At 54.4% G+C, this 27,867-nt stretch overlaps 1 protein-coding gene across 4 annotated transcripts; it reads left to right on the top strand.

Moving 5' to 3' along the window:
* The first annotated feature begins 1,107 nt into the window (after positions 1–1,107).
* Positions 1,108–20,743, top strand: CDC42EP4 (CDC42 effector protein 4). 4 transcript variants are annotated; one of them, XM_054573123.1, is made up of 2 exons: positions 1,108–1,231; positions 17,927–20,743. In XM_054573123.1, exon 2 carries the CDS (start codon positions 18,033–18,035, stop codon positions 19,095–19,097), a length of 1,065 nt encoding a protein of 354 aa, XP_054429098.1. In that variant the 5' UTR covers positions 1,108–1,231; positions 17,927–18,032; the 3' UTR covers positions 19,098–20,743. The 4 variants fall into 4 exon arrangements, with proteins under 4 accessions (XP_054429098.1, XP_054429100.1, XP_054429099.1 ...); XM_054573125.1 differs by lacking the exon at positions 1,108–1,231 and adding an exon at positions 13,194–13,316; XM_054573124.1 differs by lacking the exon at positions 1,108–1,231 and adding an exon at positions 13,434–13,813.
* Positions 20,744–27,867: the final 7,124 nt, after the last annotated feature.

Below are 27,867 nucleotides of genomic sequence, written 5' to 3'. Positions count from 1 at the left end.
GTCAGCTAGCCCTAAAGACAAAGTAATTTGTTTTAAGTGGAGGGAAAGAGAAAGGAGGAAGTGCCTCTTAATTGGGAGTTTTCTTGGGACAGATAGGACTTGAGCTGCGAAGGGACCTGGGATGGACGAATCGGGGTGAGGGGAGGGCTTCCAGCCGGCAGCACTGAGGGAAAAGCACTAGCGGAAAGGGCCCCGCTGAGGGTCCCATCCAAGGCCACGTTGGTGGGAGGGAGCCTGAAACCGCCACTACCTCCACCGCTGCCTTGAAAGTCCAGGTGAGAAACCAGCTAACAGCAAGGGAACTTTGTGCTGTGTCCACTCTCCTGTGGACTAGTCCACGGCTGGCATTGGTGAGTGGTTATCATTTACACATGGAAGCTATTTCTCGAAAAAGAATCAAACCCAAGGCATGCTTTCTCCTAGGACGCGGGCCCCGGGATGCAGGCGTTCATCCCCCTAAGTTTCACGTGGAGTAGAACTTAGCCTCCGCAGATAATTAGGCAAAGGGCACGGCTGGAAAGGCAGGACGACCTAAAACGGGTCGCCAGCCGACACCCTCATCAAACTAGTCCGAGGCTGGCCTCGGGGTCGGCTCCTCCACGCCCCTCTCGTTTCCAGGTGTCTGGATTGGAATCCAGATCCTGACCGTGCCTACCCTCGCCTCGGGTTCCCAGCTCCCCTCCGTATTTGGCGCGGTGGGGGGGGGGGGGCGGGGGGAAGAAGGCCGGGGTTATAGGTGTCAGGTCACCGCTCGTAAAGGGAGGAGCCTCAGGAGGACCTCGCGTTGGGCCCCCTGGGGAGAGTCGTGCGGCAGGCCCCAGGGCTCCAGGTGGTACTGGGTTCGGGAGCGCAGTGAGGCGGGGGCGGCCCAGACCCCCACCCCCACCCCCACCCGTCGCCCAGCCAGGTCCCGGCCCCAGCCGCCCCACCTCGCGCTCCGAACGCCTCTAGCTCGCAGATTTGAACCGTGGAGGCCGAACGGCCAGGCTGCGGCTCCCTCCGGCCATTGGCTGTGGCGGCGCCGTGACGTCGACGCGGGGGGTGCGGTGGGGAGGGCCCTGCGGGCGGAGCCGGGAAGGGGAGTGTCCCGGCGGCTACAGCCCTGGAAGCTGGGGAGAGAGGGAAACCAGCGCCGGCGCTGACATGGGCCGCCTGCCCCGGCGCCGCGCGGAGCCCACCCAGCGGAGAGAGCAGCGGTGCAAGCCAGGCGCTCGCGTCTCTGGGGGCCCAGGTAGGCGACTGTGACAGACACCTGCGCCTTGCGAGGCCCGCGTGGGCTCGGCTTGGGGGACTCGAGCCTCCCTGTGGGGCAGAAAGGATTGAAAAAGCCGCGATTGGGGCCGTGGGTCGGGGACCAGGGCACCGAAACCCACCTCCTCCGCGCCGCCGCTTCTCACCGCGCCCGCCCGCGGATGGCGGGGCCGGGAGCCATGCACCCTGTTGTCCAGCCTTGCGGGGTTTGAGGAGGGGAAGGTGGCAGAAAGCTGGGCGAAGCCTTGCTCCGTTCCGATTTCCTCTCCCCAGGCTGGCGCTCTCCGGCCTGGCCAGGGCGCTGGGGTAGGGGTGGCGATGAGGGTGAGGTGGAACGAGGGCCGCGTTTAAAGGTCCACCCCCTGCCCGGGAGTGGGGTGTGTGTCGGCACTAGCGTACGCGCAGCACAGCCTGCGGGCTCCCGAGGGGGGCGTGTGCGCGCGCGGAGTTCTCCATGAATAAGGATCGGATTATTCGCTCGTGGTGGCAGAGACGTGTACACGCGCCCTCGCTCTCGTACACACACTGCAACACACGCCACCCAATGTCACCAGACCGGGGAGACGAGAGAAGGACCCACCTGGAAGGGAATGGCCGAGGAAACAAATACCATCCTGCTCCCCGCTCCCACCGCCTTCCCCGGCCAAGTCCAGCCCCGCCTGCCTCCTCGGGAAGACCGGGAGGCCGCGGCGGGGTGGGGCAGCGGAGCAGGCAGCCCCTTTGGAGTCTGGGGACGGGGCTACGCGCGGGACCGGCGCGCGGGTTGAGTGGGGGCAAAGCGCTTCTGGCGTGGCCGCGGGCGGGGAGCGGGTGGTTAATGATTTAATCTCCCACTTGCGGCGGCTGTCTCTGGCTCCGCCCGCTCCTTGGAGCGCCCCCAGCCGAGGGTACAAAACTGCCTCCTGCCCGTGGTGCGTCCCCCGCCGGCTGCCCTGTGGGCTGTACCGCGGCCGGTGACCAAACCCGGCCGAGAGAGCTGGGCGGTAACCGGGAGCGAGGGTTGGAGGGCCGAGGCTGGGCAGGCTTCCTGGCAAAGGACCCAGCCGGAGCCTGGGTTGTGCGTGAGGCCGGGGGAGGGGTGCCCTCTGCTAACTCAAACCAGATTCCTTGTTTCCCGATGAGACTGCAGTCTGGGCTTTGGAAGTTTTCTTTCTCTCCCTGGGAGAATAGGGAGGAAATACAATGCTTTTTCTTTTCTTGTTGTCACCCCTTGCAATCTGACCGGCTCCCACGGCCCCCCGGCGGCGTCCGCGGTGCCCATTCTTTGCCCTTGTGCCTGAGCAGTTGAATGGGGAAACCGTCTCTGAGCTCCGAAGCCCCTGCTCCAATCTAGACAGTTTGGGGTGCATCTGGACCAGAGTAAGCTTTCCTCATCCCTCCAGGGTAAACAATGAGGGGCCCCGTTGCAGGAGGGCCTCCCGCATTGCAACTTTGCACAGTCTGGGTTTCTAATAACTCCCCACGCCTCCGCCCCTTTTTGAGGCTAGAGTGGAGGAGGGGACCACCGGCAGGATGGACTGAATTTTAAGAGAACAAAGAACAGGGCACAAAGGAAGGTGGAGCTGCGCTGTGAATTTCCCCCAAAAGGGGAGTTTGTGGGACCAGGGCTGGGCCCAGCCAGACCTCTGCCTGACCCCAGGGCTCCAGGAGCAATAAATGGAGCATCTGCAGGCCACTTGTGAGGCTCTGTCCTCTGGGGTAGCTAGGGCCCGGCTGTGACTGTGGGGCTGCCCTGTGGGTTCCAGCTTTCATCTGCTGCCCTGTGTGAGCCGCCATGTGACCAACAGATTAGAGTGGTTTATCTCCTCCCAACTTGGACTTTGCCCCTCCACTCCTTGAGGACAGTTGCTCCTTCCCACAGCGGAGGGTTCAGGGAACCTTGGGAGATACCCATGCTCATTTTCCTGGCCTTCTCGGGGTTTCTGGGAGGGGCCCAGTGTGATAAAGTGAGCCTGCTCCCAGGAGGCGGCTGTTTGGAGTGGGTCCCAGCCCCTGAATTCACGGCCCCTGGTCACTGATGGCCGAATGCTCAAGTTATCCATTCCAGCTCAGGCCTCTATTTTGAGTATTCCTTCCATTATCTGGGGTTTCTGCCTTTCCCCTCATTTCCCTGTTAAACCCACTCACCAACGCTCATCCCAAGCTGTTGTCCCAACCTAGCCAGGACTAGAGACTGGGGAGACCCAAGCAGATGAGTCCTATCTGCAAAAGGGGGCAGGGTGAGGAAAGGCAGAAGTTGACCTGGAGGAGGATCTTAGACCTTTCTTTACTAGTCAGGAGTTTTCCCAGAACAGCCTTGGATTGGCTCTGGCTCAGAGACTCCAACACCCTCCCTCTTTTGGTTTGATTGATTTCTGTAGCCAGGACAGCCTGTGCCCAGGTGTGGCAGGCAGGGTGTTTGCAATCTTCCGCCTATTTCGTTCTCTTTCTTTCCTGCTCTGGTTCAGATTGGTTGGGAGTGGAGGGCCCAGAGGCCCGAGCACCCAGGATTGCTGTTGGGCAGACTCCAGCCTCCTTTGGCAGGAAGTTCCACAGGCCCGAGGAGCTTGTCCCTGTGAGGGAGGGAGGAGCCTGTCCTTTGGAGGAACAGGACCTGGGTTGATGCCAGAGATAAGGCTTGGGGGAGGAGGGAGTGGGGTTGAGCAACTTTGACTGGAAGCGGAGAGAGCTGACCCAAGCTCAGGACTCCTGACCTGTGTACCGGAAGGCTTTTCCTGGACCTTATGAAAAGGGACTAAGCCCTGGAGCTTCTGGCAGAAGAGCCGAAAGGCCTGCTCCAGGCAGGACTTCTAGGTACTCTAGAGAGGATAGGCCCAGGTCCTCTCTGGACAGGGACCAGATGGTCCTGTTGGGGGCAGGGTGGAACTCGTGTGTGTAGCTGTACATGTCCCTTCTCTGCTTGCAGTGCGTTGTGAAGGAAGCTTAGCCATTACTTGTCCATATCCCCACTCACTGTGTCCCCGAAGCCCCAGCTGGAAACCCACCTCTTGAGGAGCCGGAGCCATGGGCCTTCTTCCTGTAACAGGCATCAGAGATGCCCCCAGGCACCGCCAGCTTGCAGCTCAGGGCCCCAGAGCCCTCCTTTGCTGGGAATAGGAGCACTGGGGGTCTCCACTTAGCCTCCCGAGAGTGAAGGGTCTTCCTCTTGGGCCAGGCGAGGGCAGTGTGGGGCATGTTCACGAAGGGAGGCTCTGCACCGCTGGTATTTCTCCCTCGTTTCTTTTCCCCCAGGGGCTGAGGGCATCTCAAAAGCAACAGGGCCAGGACAAGAGAGATCCCTGGCTGTGTACTTAGGGACAGCCCCCCTGCCCTGTCCATTGGAGTGGCAGGTGGGGACAGCTTCCAGTCTCCCTGGAATAGTCGGGGTTCTCCTCAGACCTGCGGCCATGCAGTTCTCACGGGAGCTGAACCTGGTCTGCAGGCTCTGTCAGCTCTGTCCCGCGCCCTCCAACCTCTTCACCGCAGATCCACACTCAGTGCATCCCTTCTCTGTTCCTTGGAATGTCACCCTTGGTCCTGAAGCATCCAAAGGGGACTGGTGTTCCTCCTTTCCCCATGGGGTTTACGGCTCAATCAAATAATGCGAGTAGAGAGGCTGAGAACACAGAGAACTCCGTAGGGCTGGCCATACAATTTATAGACACCTCTAGTGAGAATCTAGTTCGGCCCAAAGGACCAGGCTGTGTTTTATTGGGGGGTTGATCATGGCTGAGGTTTTGCGCATTATACGCTGCTGGTAGCACCCAGGGTCCCCCCATATCCTGAGTTCTGGAGGAATGGGAATAGAGTCCCTCTCTTCTCACCTCCACCTCATTTGCCCCGTTCCAAGCTGAAGTCAGGCAGAGTTTAAGTCCTGTCTGTGAGAAGCCAGGCTCCTTCCTCCTGATTTATTGTAGTTGCAGAAGGGGAGGACGGAAGGCCAAGCGGGGGAGTACACCCAGTCTCAGGCTGCTTGTCCCCTGCTGGTGGGGACTACATTCTGCATCTGGGCCTCACAAGCTTGGAGCACCCTCTTCCCCACCACAGTTCATCCTAGGGACCCCCTCCCCACCCTAGGACTTTGAAAGGGGTCAGTCCTGGAGCCTTTGGATTAGGTGTCCCCTGGCAACACTGGAGGTGTGTGTCTGATTAATAATATGTTCTCTGAATTTAGGGGAGTGAAAATGGCCAGAGTGTCACTAGAGATGCTAGAATTTTCCTCCTCCTCTTCCAGGCATAGACATAGGGCATCTGCTGAGAGCGAGAACACACTCCAGCATCATCTTCTTAGCAAAGCAAACACATGAGGTGCTCACTACTTATGCATCAATGTGTTAAGGGCTTTACATGTGTTAGCTTATTTAATTCTTAAAATAAGGCTAAGACATACATAGTGTTATCAACCACTTTGAAAGCTAGTGAGGAAACTGAGGCACAAGTAACGCCCAATGTGGCTGAGCCAGCTCATGTAACCCAGAGAGTCTGGCTTCTGGTCCCTGCTCTTTGCCACACACACCGCCCCCCGCCCCCACCCCAAGTACATGCCCTAGCAGGACCAAGACAGATGCCAGCCTGCTCTGGAGTGAGTCTAGGTCACCGAGCTCCCTCTGGAGACCCCAGAGTGTCCTTTCAGTCCCCACTCCTCAGCTGAGCACTCTGATCTCAGGAGAAGCAAAGTGAAACCAAACTGGCAGATCTGATTTCAAGCCCAGCCGCTTCCTTCTGAGGCCCTGGGCAGGAGTCTGGGGAGCAAGGGCCGATCCCAGATGAGGGAGATCCAGGTGCGCGGGACAGTGGGGCCCCCTGCCAGGCACTCCTTCCCCTCTCCGAGCTCTCCCTCTCCTGGCTTACGTCTGCTGGCTGTGGGCTGACAGGGGGCGGGATATGGCAGGGGGCGGGGCCGGGGGGGGCACATCTCCAGGAAGAGCCCTGTAAACAAGAGAAGTTGTGAAGTTGCGAATGTCCTGAATCACTGGCTCCTCATAGCCTTGACTCCTGATTTGCCTCTTCCTGTCACTCCCAGGTCATGGCTCACTCCTTTCTCCTCCCTTCCTGAACCAACTCCAGATGGTGAGGAGGGGGCTTTCTCCTCCCCCTCCTGCTGCCTTCCCTCTTCAGGCTGCAGCCCAGGACAAGCAGGGGTTCCCTGTGGAGGGTATATGTATTTCCCAGGATTTATCTGTACTTTCCCTGGAATGGTGAAGAATGGGGTGACCAGACTAGGGAGATGTTAACCTGAAATTCTGTGCAGAACTCTGTGTTCATAACCTTCATCAGACCTCAGAGGCCTGGGCGCAGCAATGCTTGGTACCCCCCTGGTACCACTGATACAGAAAAAGAAGAAGAGGCCCAGGGTTCAGAATCAGGCAGACCTGGACTCTTCTCTCTGTTTTGTCCTTAGCAACCATGTGACTTGGGCAAATTGTTTACCGCTAAGCCATCATTTTCTTATGTGCAGGATGGGGGTGATGTTAATAACTCCATGGGATTGTTTGGAAGAATGCAAAAGAGATTCTTTAAATTGCCAAGACAGTGTATTACTTGTAACTTTTTTAGAAAAGGCAGTTTAATCAAAATAAAGCCTGGTGTAGAATAAAAGCTCAATGGCTTAGTTTCCCTTTTCATATTTCCATCGTGCCTGTGGTCAGGAGCTGGGAGGCATGTCCACCTGGGGGCGCAGGGTAGGGGCTAGGGTGCCATTTCCCGAAGAGGGTTCCTCGCACCCAGTTTTGGTAGCTCTCCCTGTCAGAGCCCACGCTGAGAGCACACAGCGCTCAGTCCACATTTCAAAAACTAAAGACCGGTGAGATTACTTGTAATGTTATTTAACCTAGTATATCCAGAGTATTGTCATTTCACCATGTAATCAGAAAGGTATTAATAAGATTTTACACTGTCTCTTATCCAAAGTCTTCAAAATCCAGTGTGTGTTTTATACCCATAGCACATCTCAATTTGGATGCTAGATTCACATACTCGAGGTGTTTGAAACATACTTAGGTTTTCCATTTATTAAATCAAACATCAGTTTTTACATTTAAATAATTAAAATAAATAAAATAAAAAATTGAGTTCCTTAGTCTCACTAGCTACACTTAAATACCCAGAAAGCTCCATGTAGCTTGTGGCTACTGTCCTGAACACTGAGGTTTAGAATATCACTGCAAATGCCAGGAACAAGATAAGAATGAGGAGTGGAGGAGACAGAATTATTATTAGTTGCAGATGATGCAAAACCCAAATGATTCAACTATAAAATTGATTGAAGTGTATAAGACAGTACAAGTTTAGTAAGGTGGCCGTTAAAAATATGTATATATAAAATAAGCAGTAGGGAGGATGCAAAGCCCATTCACAACAAGAGACCATAAAATAACCCAGGATAAACATGACAAGAAATGTGCAAGGCTCGAAGGAGGAAAAACCACAAAATTTAATGGAGAGCATCTGAATAGATGGATGTGAGGACTTGATATTGTGATAAAGCCAGTTCTTCCCAATTTGATTTATTGTTTCCTTTCAATTCCAATATACTCCCATCAGGATTTCTTTTGGAACATCATAAAATGTTTCTAAAGTCCATCTGGAAGACTGGCTGCATTAGCAAAGCCAAGAAAATTTTAGAAAAAAGTTAAAGGTGAGATATTACCCTATTAGATACTCAAAACATTTTACAGAGAGGCAGTGCAGGCCTAGCATAGGAATGAACAGAAAAGGATGTCTGGAATAGACCCATGTGTGGATCTATAGACTATGTAAAGAATTTAACAGCTGATGAAGGTAACACTTGATGCTTAACTCATATAATTCTATACGGAATCAGTAATATTGTTATATTTTAATTTTTTACTTTCTATTTTAAATGACCCACTATTTTACAAGCTACAGGCATCTCTAGTTTGGTGTATTTCCTTCTAGATTTTTTTTTCTTTGAGTAGCTTTTAGTTACCTTATAGTTTTAGAAGTGTGTATTTTCATAAACTTGGAAGTGGGAGTGTCTTTGCTTCAAGATAGTAAAGCCAGAAGCCATGAAACAGATGTGACCATGTAAAAACTAATGAGCACTCTCTCTCTGAAAGAAAACAACAGAATCGCCATACTGGAAAGGGGTGGATGATAAATTTGTGGAACTCTTCAGAGTATTATGGTCAAAAATTTAAATAGCTTTAGTAGTTTAAAAAGCCATACAAGTCCATTGGAAAAGGTGAGTCCCCCCCCCCCCTTGTAGAAAGGTGTAGCAAGAGGGGGGCTTTAAACAAGCAATTCACAAGAGAAAGGATTCATGTGACAGTAATACAATTTTCAAAATACTCAACACCCTCATTAGTGATCAAAGAAGCGAAAATTACAAAGGGGGGGGGGTTGTGTTTGTTTTCCGATTCTGTCTCCCTGTGTTGGGCTGTAACTTGGTAAAAGCTTCTGGAGAACAAGTTAACATAAGAAACAAAAGTAATTTTACTCACTTAGAAGTCTGCATCCTGTGGAAATAGTTAAGGACTTGAACAGACCTAGCTGGAAGGGTGTTTGTTACTGAGTTCAGACAAAGCTGAAACAACCTAGCATTCCTCGGCGGCCCATTGGATATAAAATTCAGGCGATTAGGATTTAATCTAAAATACTGTAACATGATTTACTAACATGTTCATATTTTCACTCGCATGTAAACAATGGTTGGCTTTATTTATTCATCTACAGCGGAAAGCACTGCTTGTCCAATAAAAGGGGAAAATGTTTAAATGGGCACTCGCCAACAGAAGTATCCTGCCAGTCCTGTGGTTAACTGACATCGTCAATAGCTACATTTTAAACAAGTAAAATGAAATATGTGAAATTGACATCTTATTTAACCCATTATATTCCAAATGTTACCCTTTTACCCTGTACTCAATATAAAAATATTAATGAGCTGTTTTACATTCTCTTTTTTGTTACCATTCTTTGAAGGCCGGTGCTTTCCCTTTAGTACCTGTCAATTTGGACTCGCCAAATTGATCTTCAGCCACATAAGGCCAGTGGCTGCTGTATTGGACAGTTGTAAGTGTAAATTATTTAATAACCTCTAGAGAGGCAGCAGAACGTGGAAGTTGCTGGGAAGTTCTGGCCTGGACTATTTCTTTCTTCCCTGAGCAGTTCACCCTGTGAGCCCTGCCCAACAAGAGCCTCGTGTCCTGATTACCTGGGAAGGTTTACCCCCCTCCCCGGTAACACTCCTGTCTCCTGCCTCCCTGCAAGGGTGCCGGGAAATGTGTCAGCAGCAGTGGGCAGTATGTCGTGAAGCCAGGGCCTTGTTCACTTTCCTTTTCTTCCAGGAAGAGGGACCAAAGCCAAGGATGTTTCTCTGCAGAAAATGGGATGTGCCCCAGAGTGCGACTGGGCAGTGGTACCCTTGGGCCAATGGACCTTATCTGGACTGGCTGGCGGGCAGGCAGGGGGGGTGGAGCACGCATAGGGTGCCCTGGTGGGAGATTTTAGGGAGAGAGTATGGGTCAGGCTTCTGGTCTTCTTCTGGGCAGCTGGAGGTATCAAGTAACACAGCCCGGCCCCGTTGGAGCAGGACAGGCACAAAAGACACAGAATCGCGGCCTTGCATTGGGCCCAGGCCTAAATATGCGGGCAAGTCCAGGTGCTGCTTCACGGTGGTCCTCCCCTCTCACCTTCCAGGGAATCAGAACAGGAAGTGGAGGTGAGACCCAGGTCAGATCCATGCTGGAGCACTCCCTCCCTCCATGTGCACATTCTCGGGGTGGCCATTGACTCGGCTGGAGCGGAGTGACCTCAGGCAGCAGATCAGATGTTCCAAGGCCTGGCAGAAATGAGCTCAAATCACCGTTTAGTACTGTGAGAGTGAGCAAGGGGAATCACCCCTTCTGAGCCTCCGTTTTCCTTCCTGTAAAATGGGGGCGTGCATTTATGATGTCGCAGCACAGTGCCTGGCATGTATCAGGCGCCCGGTGACAGGGAACTGCTCACGGCGTAGCTGTTGCATGTGGTTGGGTGGCCGGCCGGTGGCTAGGGGAAGAGGAGGGTGCTGGCTGTCCTGGTGTGACCCCCACCGTTCCTCATTTCCTCTGCTCCCTGCAGACAGAAGACCTGAGCTGAGGCTGTAGAAACTGCAGAAGCAGAAACTTCACCTGCCCAGAGTCTCAGACAGGATCCCCCTTTGGGGTTGCCTGTGGGAGGCTGGTCTCCAGCATAGAGCTTGGTTGTCCTTGGAAATTGGCCAGTCTCAGGGTGGGGGTGCGGTGGATTGTTATCTCTTATCTCCTGCTCAGTTGAGACTGCTCAAGCATCAGGAAGCAGCTGTTGGGGAGTGAGTTCTTTTAGGGGCGTCCTAAGCTCCCCATTTTCTCTGACTCCAGGTTGTTGGAGATTGCCCACTTCTCCTCCCAGAGCATTTAGAGTAAAATGAGAATGTAATAAATGTGTCCGGCCTGGGTGGGGTGGGGTGGGGTGGGGTAGATTCTGGGGAGAGAGGGAGATAGAGAACAGACATCAGTGGGAGATTTATCCAAGCGGGAGCTTGCACCTCGACCCTTGCGTACCCAGCCCCCACTCGCTGCCTTGTACTGAGCCCTGAGAACTGGATAGTTTTAAGCTGGTTTTGAAATTAGAAGATTTTCCTTAAGCCTTTGATGCTTTGGGATTTTAAAGTTATTATTACAGTAGTACTACCACATTAAAGAAACGCCTTTTTCAAAAGCCTGTTTTCTCCCTCTCAAGCCTGACATAACTCCTGAATTTCGCCGGTGCCCTTTCCGTCTTCATTCCCGAGGGAGTGCACATCAGTGCAGAGTTGCACTCACTGTGTGAACAGTGTTAGTTCCACCTTTTCCCTTCCACTCGGTGCTGCCGGTGGGGAGAATTTTCCAGGCCGCAGCGTGGTCTGCACCGCCCCCACTTTCCATGCCCACGTGATGACCTGTTGCGTTCATGGCTCATAGAATTCTCAGCCTTTTCCTTATCGTTGGATATTAGGTCGTGTCCAGTCTTCTTGCTGTTATGAATAAGGCTTCAGTGAATATCTGTTTTGGTGACTTTAATAAAATATTTACTAGAGTAGGTTTCCTACTGTGAAGGTTGCTGAATCAGACTCATTTTAAAGCCATTATTGAAAGAAATTGCCATAGCTGCTGATGCCACATGACCACCCCATCCTGGGATCATTTTGAGTTCGAGCAGCTCTTGGTCCAGAGCAGTGTACCTTTCTCCCTGCCTCGTGACACCTAGAACCTGCCATTTAGTGGGAGGGAGGACCTTCCCCCTTCTCTGTCCTAACTCTTCTTATGGGCAAGATGGCAATAGACTCTAGAAGGTCTAACTAGCCTGGGGCCTGGCAGGCAGGCAACTCCAGTGTTATCTGGGAAAGACCTTTAGATCGGGAGGCAGACCTGGGCTAAAGTGCCATCTGGGTCACTTATTGGCCCCATGACCTTTGGCAAGTACTTCTCCTGCCCTGGCAGCTGGATAATCTCCAGGATGTCCTCCATCTCGAAGCCTTGGGAATCTACAGTTGTAGGCGTCATGGACGCCTCAGTGGGAGTCCCGTGACACCGGATGCTGTATTTTAGCAGCCCCAGGGGTGTGCAGGAAAATCCACTGGGATGTGGGAAGGAAACATCAGAACTTACTTGTATGCTGTTTTAAAAAAAAAATTTTTTTTAAGGGAAACTTAAACTTATTAACCGATGCATAAAATGGTACTAGACATGTATATAAGCTAGAAAAATAAACGTCTGTTAATGTGTGTGTGTGTGTTTGTGTGTGTGTGTGCACACACACAAATTATGTGTTCCGTGTTTTTTATGTGCTATGGCTGTTTGAATGGCTAGAGTCCTGATGTGGGAATGCAGCCTTGGCTTCAGTCCATGACCTCGGGCAAGTCCCTTCATTTAGTCTCTCCATCTGAGAGTACAGTCACTCCACATCCGGGTATTTTAAGGAGATATTGACACAGATACACAGTGGGCCAGGAGTTAGAATGGTGATTTTTCATGTTCCCATCCTGGGTGGTGGTTGTTTTTTTTTTAAATTGTGGTTGTTCGGGCACACATGATTCTAAGAGAGTGCTTTTGTAACCTCCTGGTGCAAATGGGACACTTTCAAATACTAGGGCTTTCAGCAGAACACGTGCAGGAGCTAAAAGATTCTGAGGGTCCGAAAGTCGGAGTCGGCTGGAATCACAGCACAGCCCCACCGAGGTCCCTCGGGCGAGGTGCACAGTGGGGGTCAGGGCATTGCCGTTGTTCCGGTCACCTCTGCCCATCGGCCCTGTCTGCTGCTGGAATAAAACAGTCTTGCGCCTTCCCTGGGACTCCTTATCTTCTCAGGATGAGGCTGGAGAGCTTTCCAGAAAGCACCGCCTCTTCCTCTGGCGACGAGAGCCAGGCCCCCCCCGCCGCCCCCCGCCGAGTGTCTTGCACAATCCCCGTTAGTGAGCCATTCCAGTTGCCAGGCCTTGTAGCCGCACTGGATGCCTCCCTCCTTCTGGCAAAGTTAAGTTCTACCTCATGGTGGCATGTTGATCATACCCCTGAGAGAAAGGCCCCCCAGATGAGACCTACCCTGGGAAAGGATGCCTGGGGCTCGAAGTGGCTTGGGGTCCCCTTCGATTCTGTCTTTTCTCTCCCTCTCCACCTGCCCTCAACAGCTCCTGGTGTCTCTACCTTCAAAACGTGCCCTGAGTGAGGCCTCCTCCGTCCAGCTCCGTAGTGGCCCCCGTGTACGGGCCCCCTCCTCCGTGCCGCCAATGCCAGGCGCCATGGGAACTTACAAAGGCTGGATGACTTGCCTGCTTAGAAGCTGCTGCTGGTTGCCTTGTGTACCTGGAACGCCACCCAAACCCTCCCTGGTCTCACAGAGACGGCCCGGGCAACCTGGGCCCTCGGTGTTCATTCTGTTCCTCAGACACCACAAGCTTGCTCCTACTCCTGAGCCTTGGCTTATGCTGCTCCTTACGCCAGAATGTTCTTGGCAGGCCTGCTCCCCTTCCGTCATTCAGTTCTCTGCTCACAGTGCCCCTTCATCAGAGGGGACCTCCCGCCCCAGAACTCTCACCTGGTTTCCCTCTCGGTTGTGAGGACTGCAAGGTACCCTTTTATTTACCTGTTCATAGCCTGGCTCCCCACCCACCCCCACTCACCCCGCAAGTGTGCTGGGAAGGCAGGGGCGTGGCCAGCTTGTTTTCACTGCTCTGTGTCCTGGGCCTGGGAGAGTATGGGAAGATTGGTGAGCATGCCGTTGCCTGAGAGGGGGACAGGGAAAGACATGAAGCCTCTTGCAGTCATTCCAAGCCACGGATGAAGTCGTGGCCCGTGCCTGCTCTGTCCAGCCATGTTGTTTGGCACTGGGATTGGGTAGATGGTCAGAACATCGGGAAACCACGGAGGGGGCTGCACGGAGGCACTGGGTGTGGAAGCATGCGGACTCTGTACCAGGGGAGCTGCCGGGCAGCCGGGAAGCAGCAGGCCGGCTAGGCTGCCCCAGGAGAACTCAGGGCTGTGTCCTGCCAGGGCCGGGCTGCCAGGGGCAGGCCGCTGCCTGGGACTTTGGACTGTCTGTCCAGTGGCTGATCAGGGAGACCAGGGTGAGTGTCTGTGATCCTGGGATCGGGTTGGAGCGGAGCTGAGCTGAGGGTATAGACCGACCCGGGGCTGGACTTCCATTGCTTCTCCCTTGAAGGAATGTTCTGTGGTCAGCGGATAAGAGGGCTGAGGACTCTGGTTCCACCAGAGGCTGGAACTGTCAGGGAGAGCTGTGAGTGCTGCTGTGGTTTGGGCCCTGCCAGGACGCTGGGATGTGGCTTCAGGGGTGGGGGCGGGGAGGTGTCCCTCCCAGGACAGGCTCTGGGGAGTGGCTGCCCCATGTTCTGAAGCCTATTTTAGCCACTTCCCCAGAGCTGAGTCACGGCACTTAGCAACACCCCCACCCAAAGCCACAGCTCCCTTGGCAGGTCCCCTTCTGAGTGAGTACCCAGGCCTCCTAACTGGCCCAGGCCACCTGCTTATATTTGAACCCCATGCTCCATCTCCTCACCTCCAAGTCATTCTGTTGGACACTTAGGGTGAACATGTCACTCTGGGACCCACAGCAACCCCGTGAGTGAGTTCCCTCTAGGCCCCAGCTCTTGGAACCGTTTTGTGCTGGATACTGAAGATGATTTGGCTTCTCACAAGCCGCAGAACCTTTTTCTCACCCCCCAGGGAGGAAGACCACAGGCAGCAGAGGGCACTGGCCAGACGTGCCTCCGTCTTCTTGGGGTGGGGGCCGTGCAGGGTCCTGGCAATCCCGGGGCCGGTCTGGGGATTTCCATGCTGGCCCCATCCCTGAGGATGCGCCCCGGGCGGGGGCAGTGGGAGGGTGAGGATTCTCCTGTCCTTTGGCCTTGTGGCCAGGATATCCAGTCCCTGTGGGTGGCCGCAGGGGTCTCCATCATCCCTGCCGAGCCCCGGGCAGCTAGGCCTGCGGTTTCCCTTTATTTCTCCAATACTTAAGGTCTGAAACCACAGAGTTGCTTACTGGGTCTGGGGATTCCTGGCGATACAGTGAAACCCTTACACAACTCTGGATGTTTATATCACTGTTCCCACGCCCCTTTTATGCTCTCCCCCGTCTCTCTCCCTCCCTTTCTCTTTGTGTTTGTTTACCCTTATTTACATGCTTCATTTGCACCTGTGTGTTCTTACTTCTGGGCAGTGGGTCTTAACCCAGGGGTGCTGGTACGCCCCAGAGGACACTTGGTATTTCTGGGGACATTTTGGTTGTCACGGCTGGGAAAGAGACGCTATTGGCATTGAGCGGGTAGAGGCCAGGGGTGTTGTTTAACATCCTACTGTGTGTAGGACAGCCTCTGCCACAAAGAAGTGACCTGGCTCGAAGGATCGGAATCTGTTCGAGGGTGATACTATAGAACTTTCTCGAGGCAGCGGCCAGGCTCCTCTTTCTCTGGACCCTCCTTACCCCAGCCAGAAGTGGGGAGGGCTGCTCAATCGGTCATGCCAACTGGCCAGTGCTGCTTCCTCCCAAAGGCCCAGAGTCGGGTAGAGAGAGCCGTGGACCTGAAGCATTGGTGAGGGCATGACCTCAAGGCTGGTGCTCTTCTTGTCTCTGATTTAGGGGTCAGCAAACTGGCCCACAGGCCGAATCCGGCCCACCACTTGTTTCTATAAATAAAGTTTTATTGGGACACAGCCACATCATTTGTTAACATAGAGTCACCTGCTGCTGTCCTGCTGCAAAGATAGTTGTGACAAAGACGTTTTTAGCCACAAAGTGGAAAATCTTTACTGTCTGGCCCTTCATCGTCCCTGCTTTAGCTGTTCCTGTCTGATTGTTCAGAGCAGGGGTGTCCAACCGGCGGCCCAGGATGCCTGTGAAAGCGGCCCAACACAAAATCGTAAATTTACTTGAGACCTTTTCATCCTCATCAGTTTTCATTAGTGTTCGTGTATTTAGTGCGTGGCCCGAGACAACTCTTCTTGTTTTTCCAGTGTGGCCCAGAGACGCCAAAAGGTTGGCTGCCCCTGATTTAGAGGTCAGATGCCAGGCCGTGGGCAGGAGGGTTCAGGTGAGGCAAGGAGAAGCTACTTTTCCTAGGGTGGTGAGAGCAAGAAGTGGGCACGCTGCCTGATGTAGCGGTCAGCTCAAGGCCTTCCAGGACAGTCCTCACCAGGCCCTGAGCCCAGCCCACGTCACCTGTGTGGCAGGGCAGCCCTGGTGCCTGGCTCCTGCCGCCCGCCCTGGGGAACTTTGTTTGCTGGGGTGAGGAGCAGTGTGGCCGCCTGCGGGGAGGAGGGGCACTTCCTGGTGGGGGAGCCGTGGGACCGGGCCTCAGCAGCTGGTCAAGGAGGAGAGCGTGGGAGTGGAGTTAGAGGACACGGAGAGGTCAGGCTGAGAGCCCTGGAGCCAGGCTGTAGGCTGAAAGGAAGCCAGCACTGTCATTGGCCTTGAGAGGGCAAAAGGGGGGCACGGAGGGGTTGGGGATGGGAGGCCGGAGGCACGGGCCTTTCCGCAGGTGTTTGAGACCAGCTGTGCCCTGCACTGCTAGGTCGGATCCAGCAGGGAGCAGGCCCATCAGAATGCTCTGGAAGTTCCTAGTCCAGTGGGGAAATGACAGCCCAGCTGGAAGGGGTAGAACTGTGCCTGCTGGGGGAGGGGACATCCAGAGTGCTGGGGACAGGAGGGTGGGGTGGGCAGGGTGGAGGGCCGGGCAGCCGGCAGGACTTTACCTGGCTAAGGACTGTCTCCCAGAAGGAATGGCGTCTCAGCTGAGCCCTGAAGGATGCAGGGTGAGCCAGGTGACAGAGTATTCCAGCGGGAGACAGCAAGTGTCCAGGGCTGGGGCTGGAGCACAGTGAGGGCGTAGGGGAGTGGCAAGCAGTGGCATTGAGTGGTCATGGGGGACCAAGGGACCTGCAGCGGGGAGGGTTTTGCTTTAACTAAAAGGTGGAGGATGGACTGGAAAGGGACTCAGTGAGCAGGGAGACCTGTGTGATGTCAGGGGCCAGGGAGGTTGTGGTGGCCTAGCTTGGGGACAGTAGCCGGGGGTGAGGGAGAAACGCGTGGGGCATCCACAGGTTGAGCTTTGCATCGGGAAGAATGGGCCTGCAATGAGGGCTCTGTTGGGAACTGTGCTGTTAGCAGGACCAAGGGCCCCGCACCAACCCTCACCTGCCATGCTTGGTTAAGTCCTTGAACCTGTCCCTGCCCACCCTTCTCTGTCCTATGCTACCAGGTGTAGCATTTAGGGCAGGTCGCTCCTGAGGGAAAGGGGCTGGTTTGGCTCCAACACTGAACTTCAACTTGGCCCTTGCCAGGAGTGCATGGTGCCTCAGGCCTTCGGATGGCCCTTTGCCATTCAGTCACCTGGGAGTCTGCAGAGCCCAGGAGACCTAGGTCATCTAGGGTTAGTCCCTGCCTCCTTGCACCCCTGGCAATTAAAGAAATCGGAAGAGAGTCTTCCAGTCTTGAATCTCCCCAAGGGGCAAAGGGTGGGTCCTTGACAAGCCTCTTGGGGCCCCACAATGGAGATATCGCTGGTGGGACCCTCATTTAAGGGACTGGAAGGCGGGGGAGCTGGTTCTGTGAATCCCAGCAGTCTCACCCCAGTTCTGATTCAGAAAGGGAGCCGGACCGCCCACATATGTTGCGGTGCCAGCCAGCATCTCCCCGGGGCCTATTCTGTCCTCTCCCTCTTCCGAGGACTATGACTCAGGTTGAAGTGTTCACTGACTTCACAGGGGTTGAGGTCAGACGGCAGGAGAACTCCCAGCATGTCTCCAGACCCAGCTGTTCAGAGGAGCCAAGTCATAGGCTCAGCCTCTTTCCTGCTCTGCTTTGGGGAATCACCTGTGCACTCCCTTAAATGCAGTCCTGCGAGCTCCGGCAGCATCCTGGTTGGGAGGAGGCATGACAGCGAGGAGAGAGTATTGTCCTTTAGAAGACAGGTCTCTTTCTCAGGTTTCAGGCAAACGTGTGTCTTTGGCTCCTTGAACACCAAACAGATTTGCAAAAAGCACTCCCCTAACCTGAGAACTTGTGGATGAAGAGGGAGGCGGGGTTATGAAATTGACTGCTGGCTCCCTTCATATTGTTTCATTTTGGTGGGAGCTGGGGTTTGCATAACAGCCTGTAGGCAGCTGGGGCTTTTGTGCTGTGAGGCCAGCCCAGTTAACCCTTTCTTGCTGTTCTCTTCTTGCAGCTCTCTGAGCTCCTCCTTCTCACCCCCTCCACCTGCCAGACTTCAGATCTGACCTCAGACCTGCCTGCTGCCTTGGGAGGCCCTGCCTCCCTTCCCCTCAGGCAAGATGCCCATCCTCAAGCAGCTGGTGTCCAGCTCCATGCACTCCAAGCGCCGCTCCCGCGTGGACCTCACAGCAGAGATGATCAGTGCCCCACTGGGCGACTTCCGCCACACCATGCACGTGGGCCGGGCAGGGGATGCCTTTGGGGACACCTCATTCCTCAATAACAAGGCTGGCGAGCTAGACGGTGAGTCCCTCGATGAGCATGCGTCCTCCTCTTCATCCAAACGCAGCCTCCTGTCCCGGAAGTTTCGGGGCAGCAAGCGGTCACAGTCGGTGACCAGGGGGGACCGGGAGCAGAGGGACATGCTGGGATCGCTGCGGGACTCAGCCCTGTTTGTCAAGAACGCCATGTCCCTGCCCCAGCTGAACGAGAAGGAGGCCGCCGAGAAGGGCTCCAGCAAGCTGCCCAAGAGCCTGTCGTCCAGCCCCGTGAAGAAGGGGAATGGCGGGGATGGTGACCAGGAGGCGGCCCATGTGGAGGAGGTGCCCCGGCGGAACGGGGCCACGGGCCCCTACTCCCCCGACCCCCTCCTTGAGGAGAAGGCCTTCGGGGACCTGACAGACCTGCCCGTCGTGCCCAAGGCCAGCTTCGGGATGAAGCATGCGGAGTCCATCATGTCCTTCCACATTGACCTGGGGCCGTCCATGCTGGGCGACGTCCTGAGCATCATGGACAAGGACGAGTGGGAAGCAGAGGAGGAGGGTGGCGGTTACCACAGCGACGATGACCTGGGCAGTCTCTCCAGAGCTCCCCTTTCTGTGTCGGGGGCCCCTCCCCCAGCCAGGCAGGAAGGCAAAGCTGGCCGGGACTCACCCCCGCTGCCCCAGGCTCCGCAGGACGAGGGGTGGGCGGCGGCGGCAGCCCCCAGCCCTGGCTCGGCCCGCAGCGTGGGCAGCCATACCACACGGGACAGCAGCTCCCTGTCCAGCTGCACTTCCAGCGTCCTGGAGGAGCGCAGCCCCGCCTTCCGGGGGCCAGACAGGGCCCGGGCCGCTCTCCCCAGGCAGCCTGACAAGGAGTTCTCTTTCATGGATGAGGAAGAGGAGGACGAGATCCGAGTGTGAGGCTGGAGGAGGTGGGGCTCCACGCTCTTGGCTTCATCTCCCTGCCCCCAGCCCACCACCACCTCCTCCTCCCCGTTCAGGGGCAGCCAAGAGCCTGGCTTCTGCCACAGACTCTGGACCTCATAGATGAGAGGCATTGGCCAAGCCTGGGGGCCCATGGAGGACTTGAGGAGCTGGCCTGGGTGCCAGCTGGGGTGCCTGACTTTGTCGCACACCCTGGCCTCCCGGAGCTTTGTAGGACGGGGCTATGTTCTTACAGCAGGAATCAGTTTCCTTTTCTCCACTTTGGCCTCAAATGGATGCCAGATGTCAACTCGAGTTCCTGCCTCACCCCCCGCAGCAATGCAGGTCAGCCCAGGGGTGATCTCGGTGCCAGGGCTGAGGACACTGGCTCTCCTTTTCTCTCCTGGAGTTTCTGCTGTGACCTGGCAGTGACTTCCCCAGTTAAATGTGTATCACGGGAGGAACTGGGCAGGCACACGTCTCGGCCCCTCCCTCCCCTGCCTGATTCATGCACCGGAAGCCTGGACCCCCTTGGAGAAAAGCCAGGGCGAACATGAACACTAAACGCAGCCCCTTCCAGGGGAAAAGATCAGGGAGGGGAGCGGAAGGGAGGTCCCTGGGCTTCAACTTCTCTTTAAGAAGAGCCCTTGTAGGATGACACTAGCAGTCACTCAGCCGATGGGTGGGTTGGTTCTTTCTCATCACGGTTAAATCTTTCTAGAGCAGTAGCAAGAACAGTGTTAGCAGGTCTGCCACCAGAGGGAACATCGACTCCTTTGAGACACCTTGAAACTAAATGCGCTCAAACTTTTATTTAGAATTGTATAGTGTGGGCGTCTGTGGGTGTGTCCCCCCCCCACCCTACCCATCGCTCTTAACCGCGGAAGGCGTCCAGTATAGAATATTTCTGAAAAATGACTTTTTAAAAGTAATATATCATTCCTGTGGGGGAGAAAAGCTTCTTCTTCTTTTTTTTTTTTTTTTTTTTTTGGCTTTTGGACTGAGTTATTCCCCCTCCACCCCACTACTTCCTTTCCCAGGCGCCTCTGCCAGCTCGGCCCCTCGCTGACTTTGGAGGCCAGGGCCCTGAGAGTCTAGGTACACAGGTGCCCGATTTAGCAACAAAAGAAACCAGGAGGTTGAGTTAATGAGAATTTCAGGTACACAAAGGGTAATTTTTCAGTGTAAGTATGCCCTTTTGCTCTATGTGGCACATACCCGATATTAAAAACTTATTTGTTGTTCTTCTGAAATTCAAATATCACGCTGTGTCCTATAACCCTGCCCACGGGCATTGAGGAGGAGCTTGGGTGTGAGCCCCAGGGTTAACTGATAGTTGTTTTCCTGGCCTGGGAACCGGCTGACCCACCTCCTCCTGTCCCCTAATAGCCACTGCGGGGAGGGGCTGACAACACAGAACCCCACCAGGGCATGGCTGCTCCCCCCTCCCATTTTCTGCCGGATCCTGACTCAGACGCTAAGTTAGTTCCTCATATGAGTGCGAGTACCACACGGGTGCTCGGTTTCAGTAGTGCAACCCCCACTGGCTGCCCCTCAGACCCATCCAGATGGGCAGTTCCAGATTCTGAGCTGTATATTTTTTCCATGATATTGTTAAAACAGCAAGGCAACAGTAAAAAAAAAAAAAAAAAGCCCTTCAGCATGTCTGGTGTTTGTCTCTGCTTTTGGGGAGGGTTATGTCTGGGTGTGGGTGGGTAGGGGTGACACTGCGCAGACTGGGGGGTCCTGTGGCTGTCTGTGCCCCGTGGCACTCGGTGGCCTAAGGTGGCTTCTCAGTCCCTTCGGGGCCCTTGTCTCCTGCACAGCTTTCCACCCTCTGAGCAGACTTCAGAGGCTCTAGGACTTTGGTGTCCCAACTGCCACTTATCCATCTGGGCCCTTGGGCACTTGTCACATAGCTTGCTTTGTGTGCTTCACCCTCATCACCGGTTACAGGGGGACCTTGCTGCTCCTATGGGGCAGGGCTGCAGACACAGTCCCTGACAGGGTGTCTGCAGAGTTGTTATTAAGCCGGGGGAGGCTGTGTTCTCACAAGCCGCAGGTGCCAACAGGCGTGGGATCTGTCTCCGCCAGGACACAGCACATGCCTTTTTTACCACTTGACCTGGAAAATCAGCATGCAGGTGGCATGTTCATGTTCAGCCTCGCAGCCCAGTGAGGGAGACTCTGGTGTCCCCATTTTATGTGCTGAGAGGCCATGTGGCCACTCTGTCCAAGTCAACAAAGAATAAGTGAACATTACTGATTCAAAACGCTTTCGCCTCATCGCTCACAGGCGCCTCGGAGCTTCATTACTTGGAGCCTCAAAAGTGAGGTCAGGGGTGTGTCTGCCCTGGGTGGGGACCTGGTGATTCCTCCACCCATCTCCTGCGTTACCACCTTACCTTCCCAGCCACCCACCGTCCCCTGTGGCTCTGCTAGCTGAAGCCCCTCACAAGCCCTGCTCGCCGTGTGGGACCCAGTGTGGCTGAGGTCTGGAAACCCTGTCCCTTTCCCCAGCATCTACAGAGAAATGTGGGCTGTACTCATCTTTTCCCTGGGAAGCAATTAGAAGCATAATTAAAATATCCCTCTGTCCTAGACTGGCTCATTAGAGCTAATGAGGGATGTGGCTGGAGCCAAAGGTGTGGTGACCCAGAGAGAAGAGGGGGTGGGACTGGGGCTCACACCTCCAGCCCAGCAAGAGTGGCAGGTCCCTGGGGGCTGCAGCCTGGCTCTAGAGGCCATTGCCAAGCCAAATGCTGTGTCAGCAAGGCCCAGGCAGGTGTGGGAAAGCACCTGAGTGGGGGCTGTGCTTTCCCAGGCGATGTAAACCCCCCACCCTTCCAACAACCATTTGCGCAGGATTCTGGAGGGTCTGGGAGAAGGCAGCCACCCCAAGCCCCAGACCTGCCTTTTGACCTGATGGAGAACGGCCAGCCATTCAGAGAGACCCATCCTACAGAGAGGTCCAGCTAGACCCCCACCTTTAGGAGCACGAATTCTGGCTAGGGGCTCCACAGGCCCACAAGACAAGGATGGGATAACCAGGCAAGACGAGCCTGGCCGCACCAGCTCTCATCTTGATTTGCTGTGTGGCCTTGGGCCACTTATTTTCCCTCTCTGGGCAGCTTCCTTTTCTCCTTTAAAATCTGGCACTAACTCAGTTTTCAACTTTTTATCAGAAGTGTTATTCGTAACAAGGTTGTCGGTTGAACCCCTGGTACATAACTGGCTGAGCCAGAGCTTCCCTGGATGGAGACGGGGGTGGGGAGTCCTTTCTCTCCTTTGATCTCCTGAGGTTCACTTGAGAAACCTGGGGTCTCATGCGGCACCTCACCTGAAAGATGTTCTGTAGACCCCCTACCTCTTACAACTCAAAACAGGAACCAGGAACTACTGGGTAATGATGTAGTCATTTTAATTCAGATTGCAGCTAATGTTTCTAAAAATGTGAGCTGACCCCCAAGCCTCCTGCCCAGGACGGAGCTGCAGACATGACCCCAAGATGCGTTGGTATCAGCCCCGCCCTGGTCCAGCCATCGTGGGGCATCTCCCTCCCCAGTGCAGAGGGGCTCTGCTGTTCTGTACTCTTGTGACCAGGGCTGTGTTACCTGTGAGGACTGCCATACACCAGGCCCTGTTTTTTGTATTGGCCTCAATTCTCATGGCCACTCTGTGAGATCCATACTACTCCTGTCATTCCCATTTTACAGATGAGGACGCTGAGGCAGCTCAAGGTAAAGGAACTGACCCTGGACCACTGGGCTAGTTTGGGACCCAGAATGACCAGGTAGGGCCAGTGATCTGGCTGGGCAGAGCAGTGCAGAGATGCCGACAGACCCACTGGCCAGGGTGTGCCAGGGAAAAGGGGTGCCTCTTGCTGCAAGTGAGGTGCTGGGAGCTCCAGGCCTCTCTCAGCAGCTGCTGCTGATTCACGTTGCTCAAAGGACCCAACAGGTAGTACAAAGGCCAAGGGCACTGGGTAGAGCAGGCCCTGCCCTTCCCAGGGTCACTCTGGCTCTGGCTTTGTGTCTGCTGGGCAGAACCCGGGCTCCGGCTGGGCCCCGGCCTCTCAAGGGCCTCCACAGCCTCGGGCCTGTGTTCCGCTGGTGCCCAGGCTGGTCCACGGAGGTGCTCACCTTCAACTCCATGCAAGCGACGACACACTAAGCCACCTGCTCCCTTTCACCAGGGCTCCCCATGTTCCCAGAAGAAAGTGATGAGGAGTAGAAGGCGTCCAAGCACATGAAGACGGGGGATTCTTAGGATCTTCAAATGTTAGGGTCTGGTTCACCACCTCCCCCTACCCCCATTCTATAGAGCCTGGGAGAAGAAGGCACCAGCCAAAGTCCCACAAGTGGGACAGAGCAGAGACTGCAAAAGGGATGGGGCTGGCTTCGAGCCAGTGGACAGTATGGGACGCAGCTGCTCAGTGAGCCGGGTGTGTGGTAGTTGTCGGGGTGGCCATTGGGGCAGGGGCGGGATGGTATGCTGCACACCCCGCCCCTCCCTGGCTCAGGCTCACCTTGGCCTTCACACACAGCGTCCCGAAGTGCCTGACTTCCTCCACACTCAGGCTGGGCCGCCCTGCCCGGGGCCCCTCCCTTGCCGTGATCACCGGCACACAAAGACTCTCTGGCCCCCAGACCCTGAGTGAAAATGCAGGAAAGGAAAGTTAGGAATAAAAGCGGGAGAGTTGTCTGTCTGCTTCCCCTCTGCAGCCTCCCCCAGCCCTGTGGCCTCCTGCCAGCAGCCAGATGGGAGACTGGAAAGAACATTTTGGGGAGAGGGAAGGTATTTGCAGGCAGATGGATGCTGGGGGCTTTGCCTCTAAAACCTGTTGCTCTAACTTGCCAAGCTGTTGTTGTCCAAGACGAGACTCCCAGGAGGGGACAGGAGGAGCCAAGGAGAGCTGCCTTCGCGGTAGGACTCCAACCCTGAAATGACTTGGCATGTTAAAAAGTGCCCCTCAAGGCCACAAGGCTCTGCTGAATTTTGTTTTGTTTTTATGCCCTGCTTTGTTCCAAAAAGGATAGGAGGCAGCTTACAAAAATACGCAAGTTACAATAGGATAAAAATAGATCAGAGGGAAAACAAGGCCGGAACAAACACAAGAACTAAGAGAGTGGCACACAAGACTGTTACCAGCGTTCAGACCCAGCCGACAGACCCGCTGGCTGGGGTGCACCCCGGGGAAAATGTTTCCAGCTTGTGTTATGTGTATGAGCATGAACCTCTACTATTCTTGACAGTGGGCTGAAAACTACGCTCTGAGCTTGAGCCTCCTATCAGTCAAAGCAAAAAGGGAAACCCACCTGTTACAAGACTCACAATGTCCACGAGGTTGCAACGGTCCCAGAGGTGGCTCAGCTTTCTCTGACACTGTGGTCCGAGAGGGATTCTTGTGAGCTCTTTGGAGGGGGCAGGGCTGGGATTCCAGGCAATGTCCTCAACAACAGTCTCGTAACAGATACAATCATACAAACACCATAAAGCTGCTTTTCCGCTTAGTATGAATTGAAGGCTTGAGGCCAAGACGCAGATCAATAAAACCAACTCTCTGGAGGGCCAGAGCCAAGCCATCTAAGTCATTCACCGAAGACACACAATTTAGATTCTTCCAGGACAGGATTTTTCAATCTCAACATTATTGCTACTTGGCGCCTGACCGTTCTGCGCTGTCAGGAACTGCGCTGTGCACTGCAGGACACTGAGCGTCATCCGTGGCCTCTGCCCACTGGGTGCCAGGAGCTTCCTCACAACTAGTCATGTCAGTCCAACATGGCCCCAAACATTGCCAAGTGTCCCTTTGGCTGCTGAAAAACCACTGCTCTTACAGGAAAAGGAAGATGCCTCTTTTTTTTTTTTTTTTTTTTTTTTTTTTTTTTAACGTAAGGGCCACTTTAAGACGAGAAATGTTTCCAGCTTATGTGTTTTTGGTTCAAACCAGAAGAAAAAAACAAAAAGTTTATGAAGTCCCATAGGGGAAAAAAATGCATATACTTGCCTCTTAAATTACCTACTTTACTGAGAAAACTGGCACTTCTTTTAGCCACTAACATTGTTACGATGAGGGTATTATTTGAGAAACAGCCACACAGAGGCACTTTCTAATTCCACGCTCTGGAGTCAGACAGGGAATGTGTTGAGAAGGTGGCCTGGCCTGTGGCCTTCTCTCTGAGGACCGAGGGCAGCGAGCGGCCTGTGTCGTCTCCCGGCTGTCTTGGGAGATGGTGCTATGTCATTTCTTACAACGAATGTCCCTCTCCGGCCCCGGCCAACCCAGGGCTGACTGCAGAGACTTTGAAGCTGTATCTTCTGAAAACAGAAATCTACAGCACCGATTCATTTATTCATCAGATATTTATTGAGCACCTAATGTGTGCCGAGCACTCTGAGGGGGACACGGGTGGGGTATGAGAGCATACAAGATAGTAAACAAGAAAGACGTAGCCCCAGGGTGGCACTGTGACTTTGGCAGACCCCTTCCTCCATAAAAGCTGTTAAAATAGTATTTTATGACCATGTTAGTAAACAAGATGAATGCATTAATGTTATACATTAAAACTTGAGCTTTGACCTAAAGGCTCATGTATTTGCTTCAGCTTTTCACAGGCCCGCTGAGCCTGATGGAGAATCTCATGGTAGAAGCATAAGCCCTGCTCTCCAGGGCTCAGGGTGAGGGGAGGTTGGGGGGAAAACAGACCATCAACAGGCAAGAACAGAAATGGACACATTGCAGATGGTGCTGAGGGCTTTGGAGGAAAGGAATGGGCGGGAGCTGAAGCAGAGAATGCCAAGATCCCACAGCAGATGGGGGATGGGCGGCCCCTCCCTGAGGAAGTGCTCTTCAAACCGGACCGAGAATGAGGCAGGATCTGGGAGGTGACGAGCAGGGACCAGCTTGTGAGGGGGAATCAAGGGCACCTGCAGCTTTGGCCCCAGCATCTCGGAGGCGGTGACACTCCTGGGAGGGCAAGACAGAGAAGGTGGCACCGGTTTCTGGGAAGGTAGAGTTTGGTCTCAGGTATATGGAAGTCATTTCAAGTACAAACAGCAAGAAGACAGGTGTCTGGTGGATGGGTGCTAAGGACCGAATGTTTGTGTCCCCCCTAAATTCATACATTGATACCCTAACCTCCAAAGTGACTGTACCAGGAGGTGGGGCTTTGGGGAGGTGCTTAGGGTTAGAAGAGGTCAGGAGGGTGGGCCCCATGACAGGATCAGTATCCTTATGAAAAGAGGAAGAGAAACCAGAGGTCTCTCTCCACCACATGAGGAAGCCGGGAAGTGGACCCTCACAAGGAACCAAATCTGCCACACCTTGCTCTTGGACTTCTGGCCTCCAGACTGTGAAAAATCAAGGTCTGCTGCTGCAGCCCCTGGTCCATGGTGTTTTGGTGCAGCTGCTGCCACTGACCAAGACAGTGGGCAGCTGCCTACATGTCTGGAGTGGCACATCTAGGTCGGAATTTGGGGCCGAGATGGAATTCAAAAACAGGCCAAGAAGTGAGACCGAGCGCAGCTCCACGGTTTTGATGAACCCAGGAGAGAGGGCCAGGACTGTGGGCTCCCCGCTGGGCCCTGCTCACTCTCCCCCCGCCCCCAGCCCCACTGGGTGGTTTATCCAGGCTGGGAACCAGGAGGGGTTGCCCTGTGCTTGCCAGTCACAGCCCCTGGGCTTTGAACACAAGGGCACAATTGACTCCCTGTCTGTCGCCAAGGCCTGGAGGGTTTTTCCATTTGTATTCTGTCCCCATGACCCAAGAATCATTTAGAGATAACAGACTGGAGGGCAGTCTGTAGTGATGAAAATGAAGTTTTTCTTCCAGACTCAAATGACCTAAAGGCAGATCAAAAGTGTGACCTTGGCCCTCAATCCATCAAAGTGAGCACCCCAGGCTGTGGCTGGGAGAATTAATCCATCACAGTGTCCACGGGCCAGCTGGCGGGTTTGCCTTCTCTAGAAACCTGCCTCTCTCTCCTCCAAGTCAGGGCGAGGGGCACATCACTCCAGGAGGTGCTCTGGGATGTGGGGATAGGTGTTGGAACTTTGCTAATGATTATGGTTTGTCTTGGCCTTCTGCATTTTTCTGTCTTAGAAAGCATAGAATATCTTCTTTCTGGGGCAGCTTTTCAGCCAGTTCTAGATTCTGGCATGTCCACAGTTGGAGCCCCCTTCGCTGGCCCTTCCATGCAGAGGGGCCCCGGGTTTGCAGCCAGAGGGCTCTTTCTAAAATGCAAATCAGATCCACGGCTAAAAGCCTGCCTACTTCAGAGATACTCAAGGGCTCAGGTTCAAGGCCCTTCCCTAGCCAGCTCCCAGGCCCTTGAGACTCTCAGCAGCGGACTTACCCCCACGCAGCTCTACAGATACAGAAGTGGCTTCCCCAATGGACTGTGCTCCTACTGCAGGGAATATGGCCCCCTCCCACCTTGACAATGCTCCACCTGCTGACAGTTTGTTTTTTCTCGTCCATCCTCCCAGAAACCTTTGCTACCCAGCCCAGAGCTAAGTGGTCTTGCGGTACCTCTGCAAATGCCTCTGCCCACTACATGGCGGGGCTTAACTCCCTCCTGATTGGTTACTTTCCTTCTCTCTTAGTTTCCCATTGTTGCTGTACCAAATCCCTACAAAGTTAATAACTTCAAACAAAATGAATTTATTGTCTTACAGTTCTGGAGGTCAGAAAGCCAAAATGGCTTTCACTGTGCTGGCACCGAAGTATCAGCAGGTCTGGAGCCCAGGGTCTAGGGCAGAGTT

This window comes from Pteronotus mesoamericanus, unplaced genomic scaffold (genome assembly GCF_021234165.1).
Source record: "Pteronotus mesoamericanus isolate MK-2021 breed Mesoamerican mustached bat unplaced genomic scaffold, CSHL_Meso_final contig_246, whole genome shotgun sequence".
NCBI classification, from domain to species: Eukaryota; Metazoa; Chordata; class Mammalia; order Chiroptera; family Mormoopidae; genus Pteronotus; species Pteronotus mesoamericanus.
This window is presented reverse-complemented; position numbering and strand designations above follow the sequence as displayed.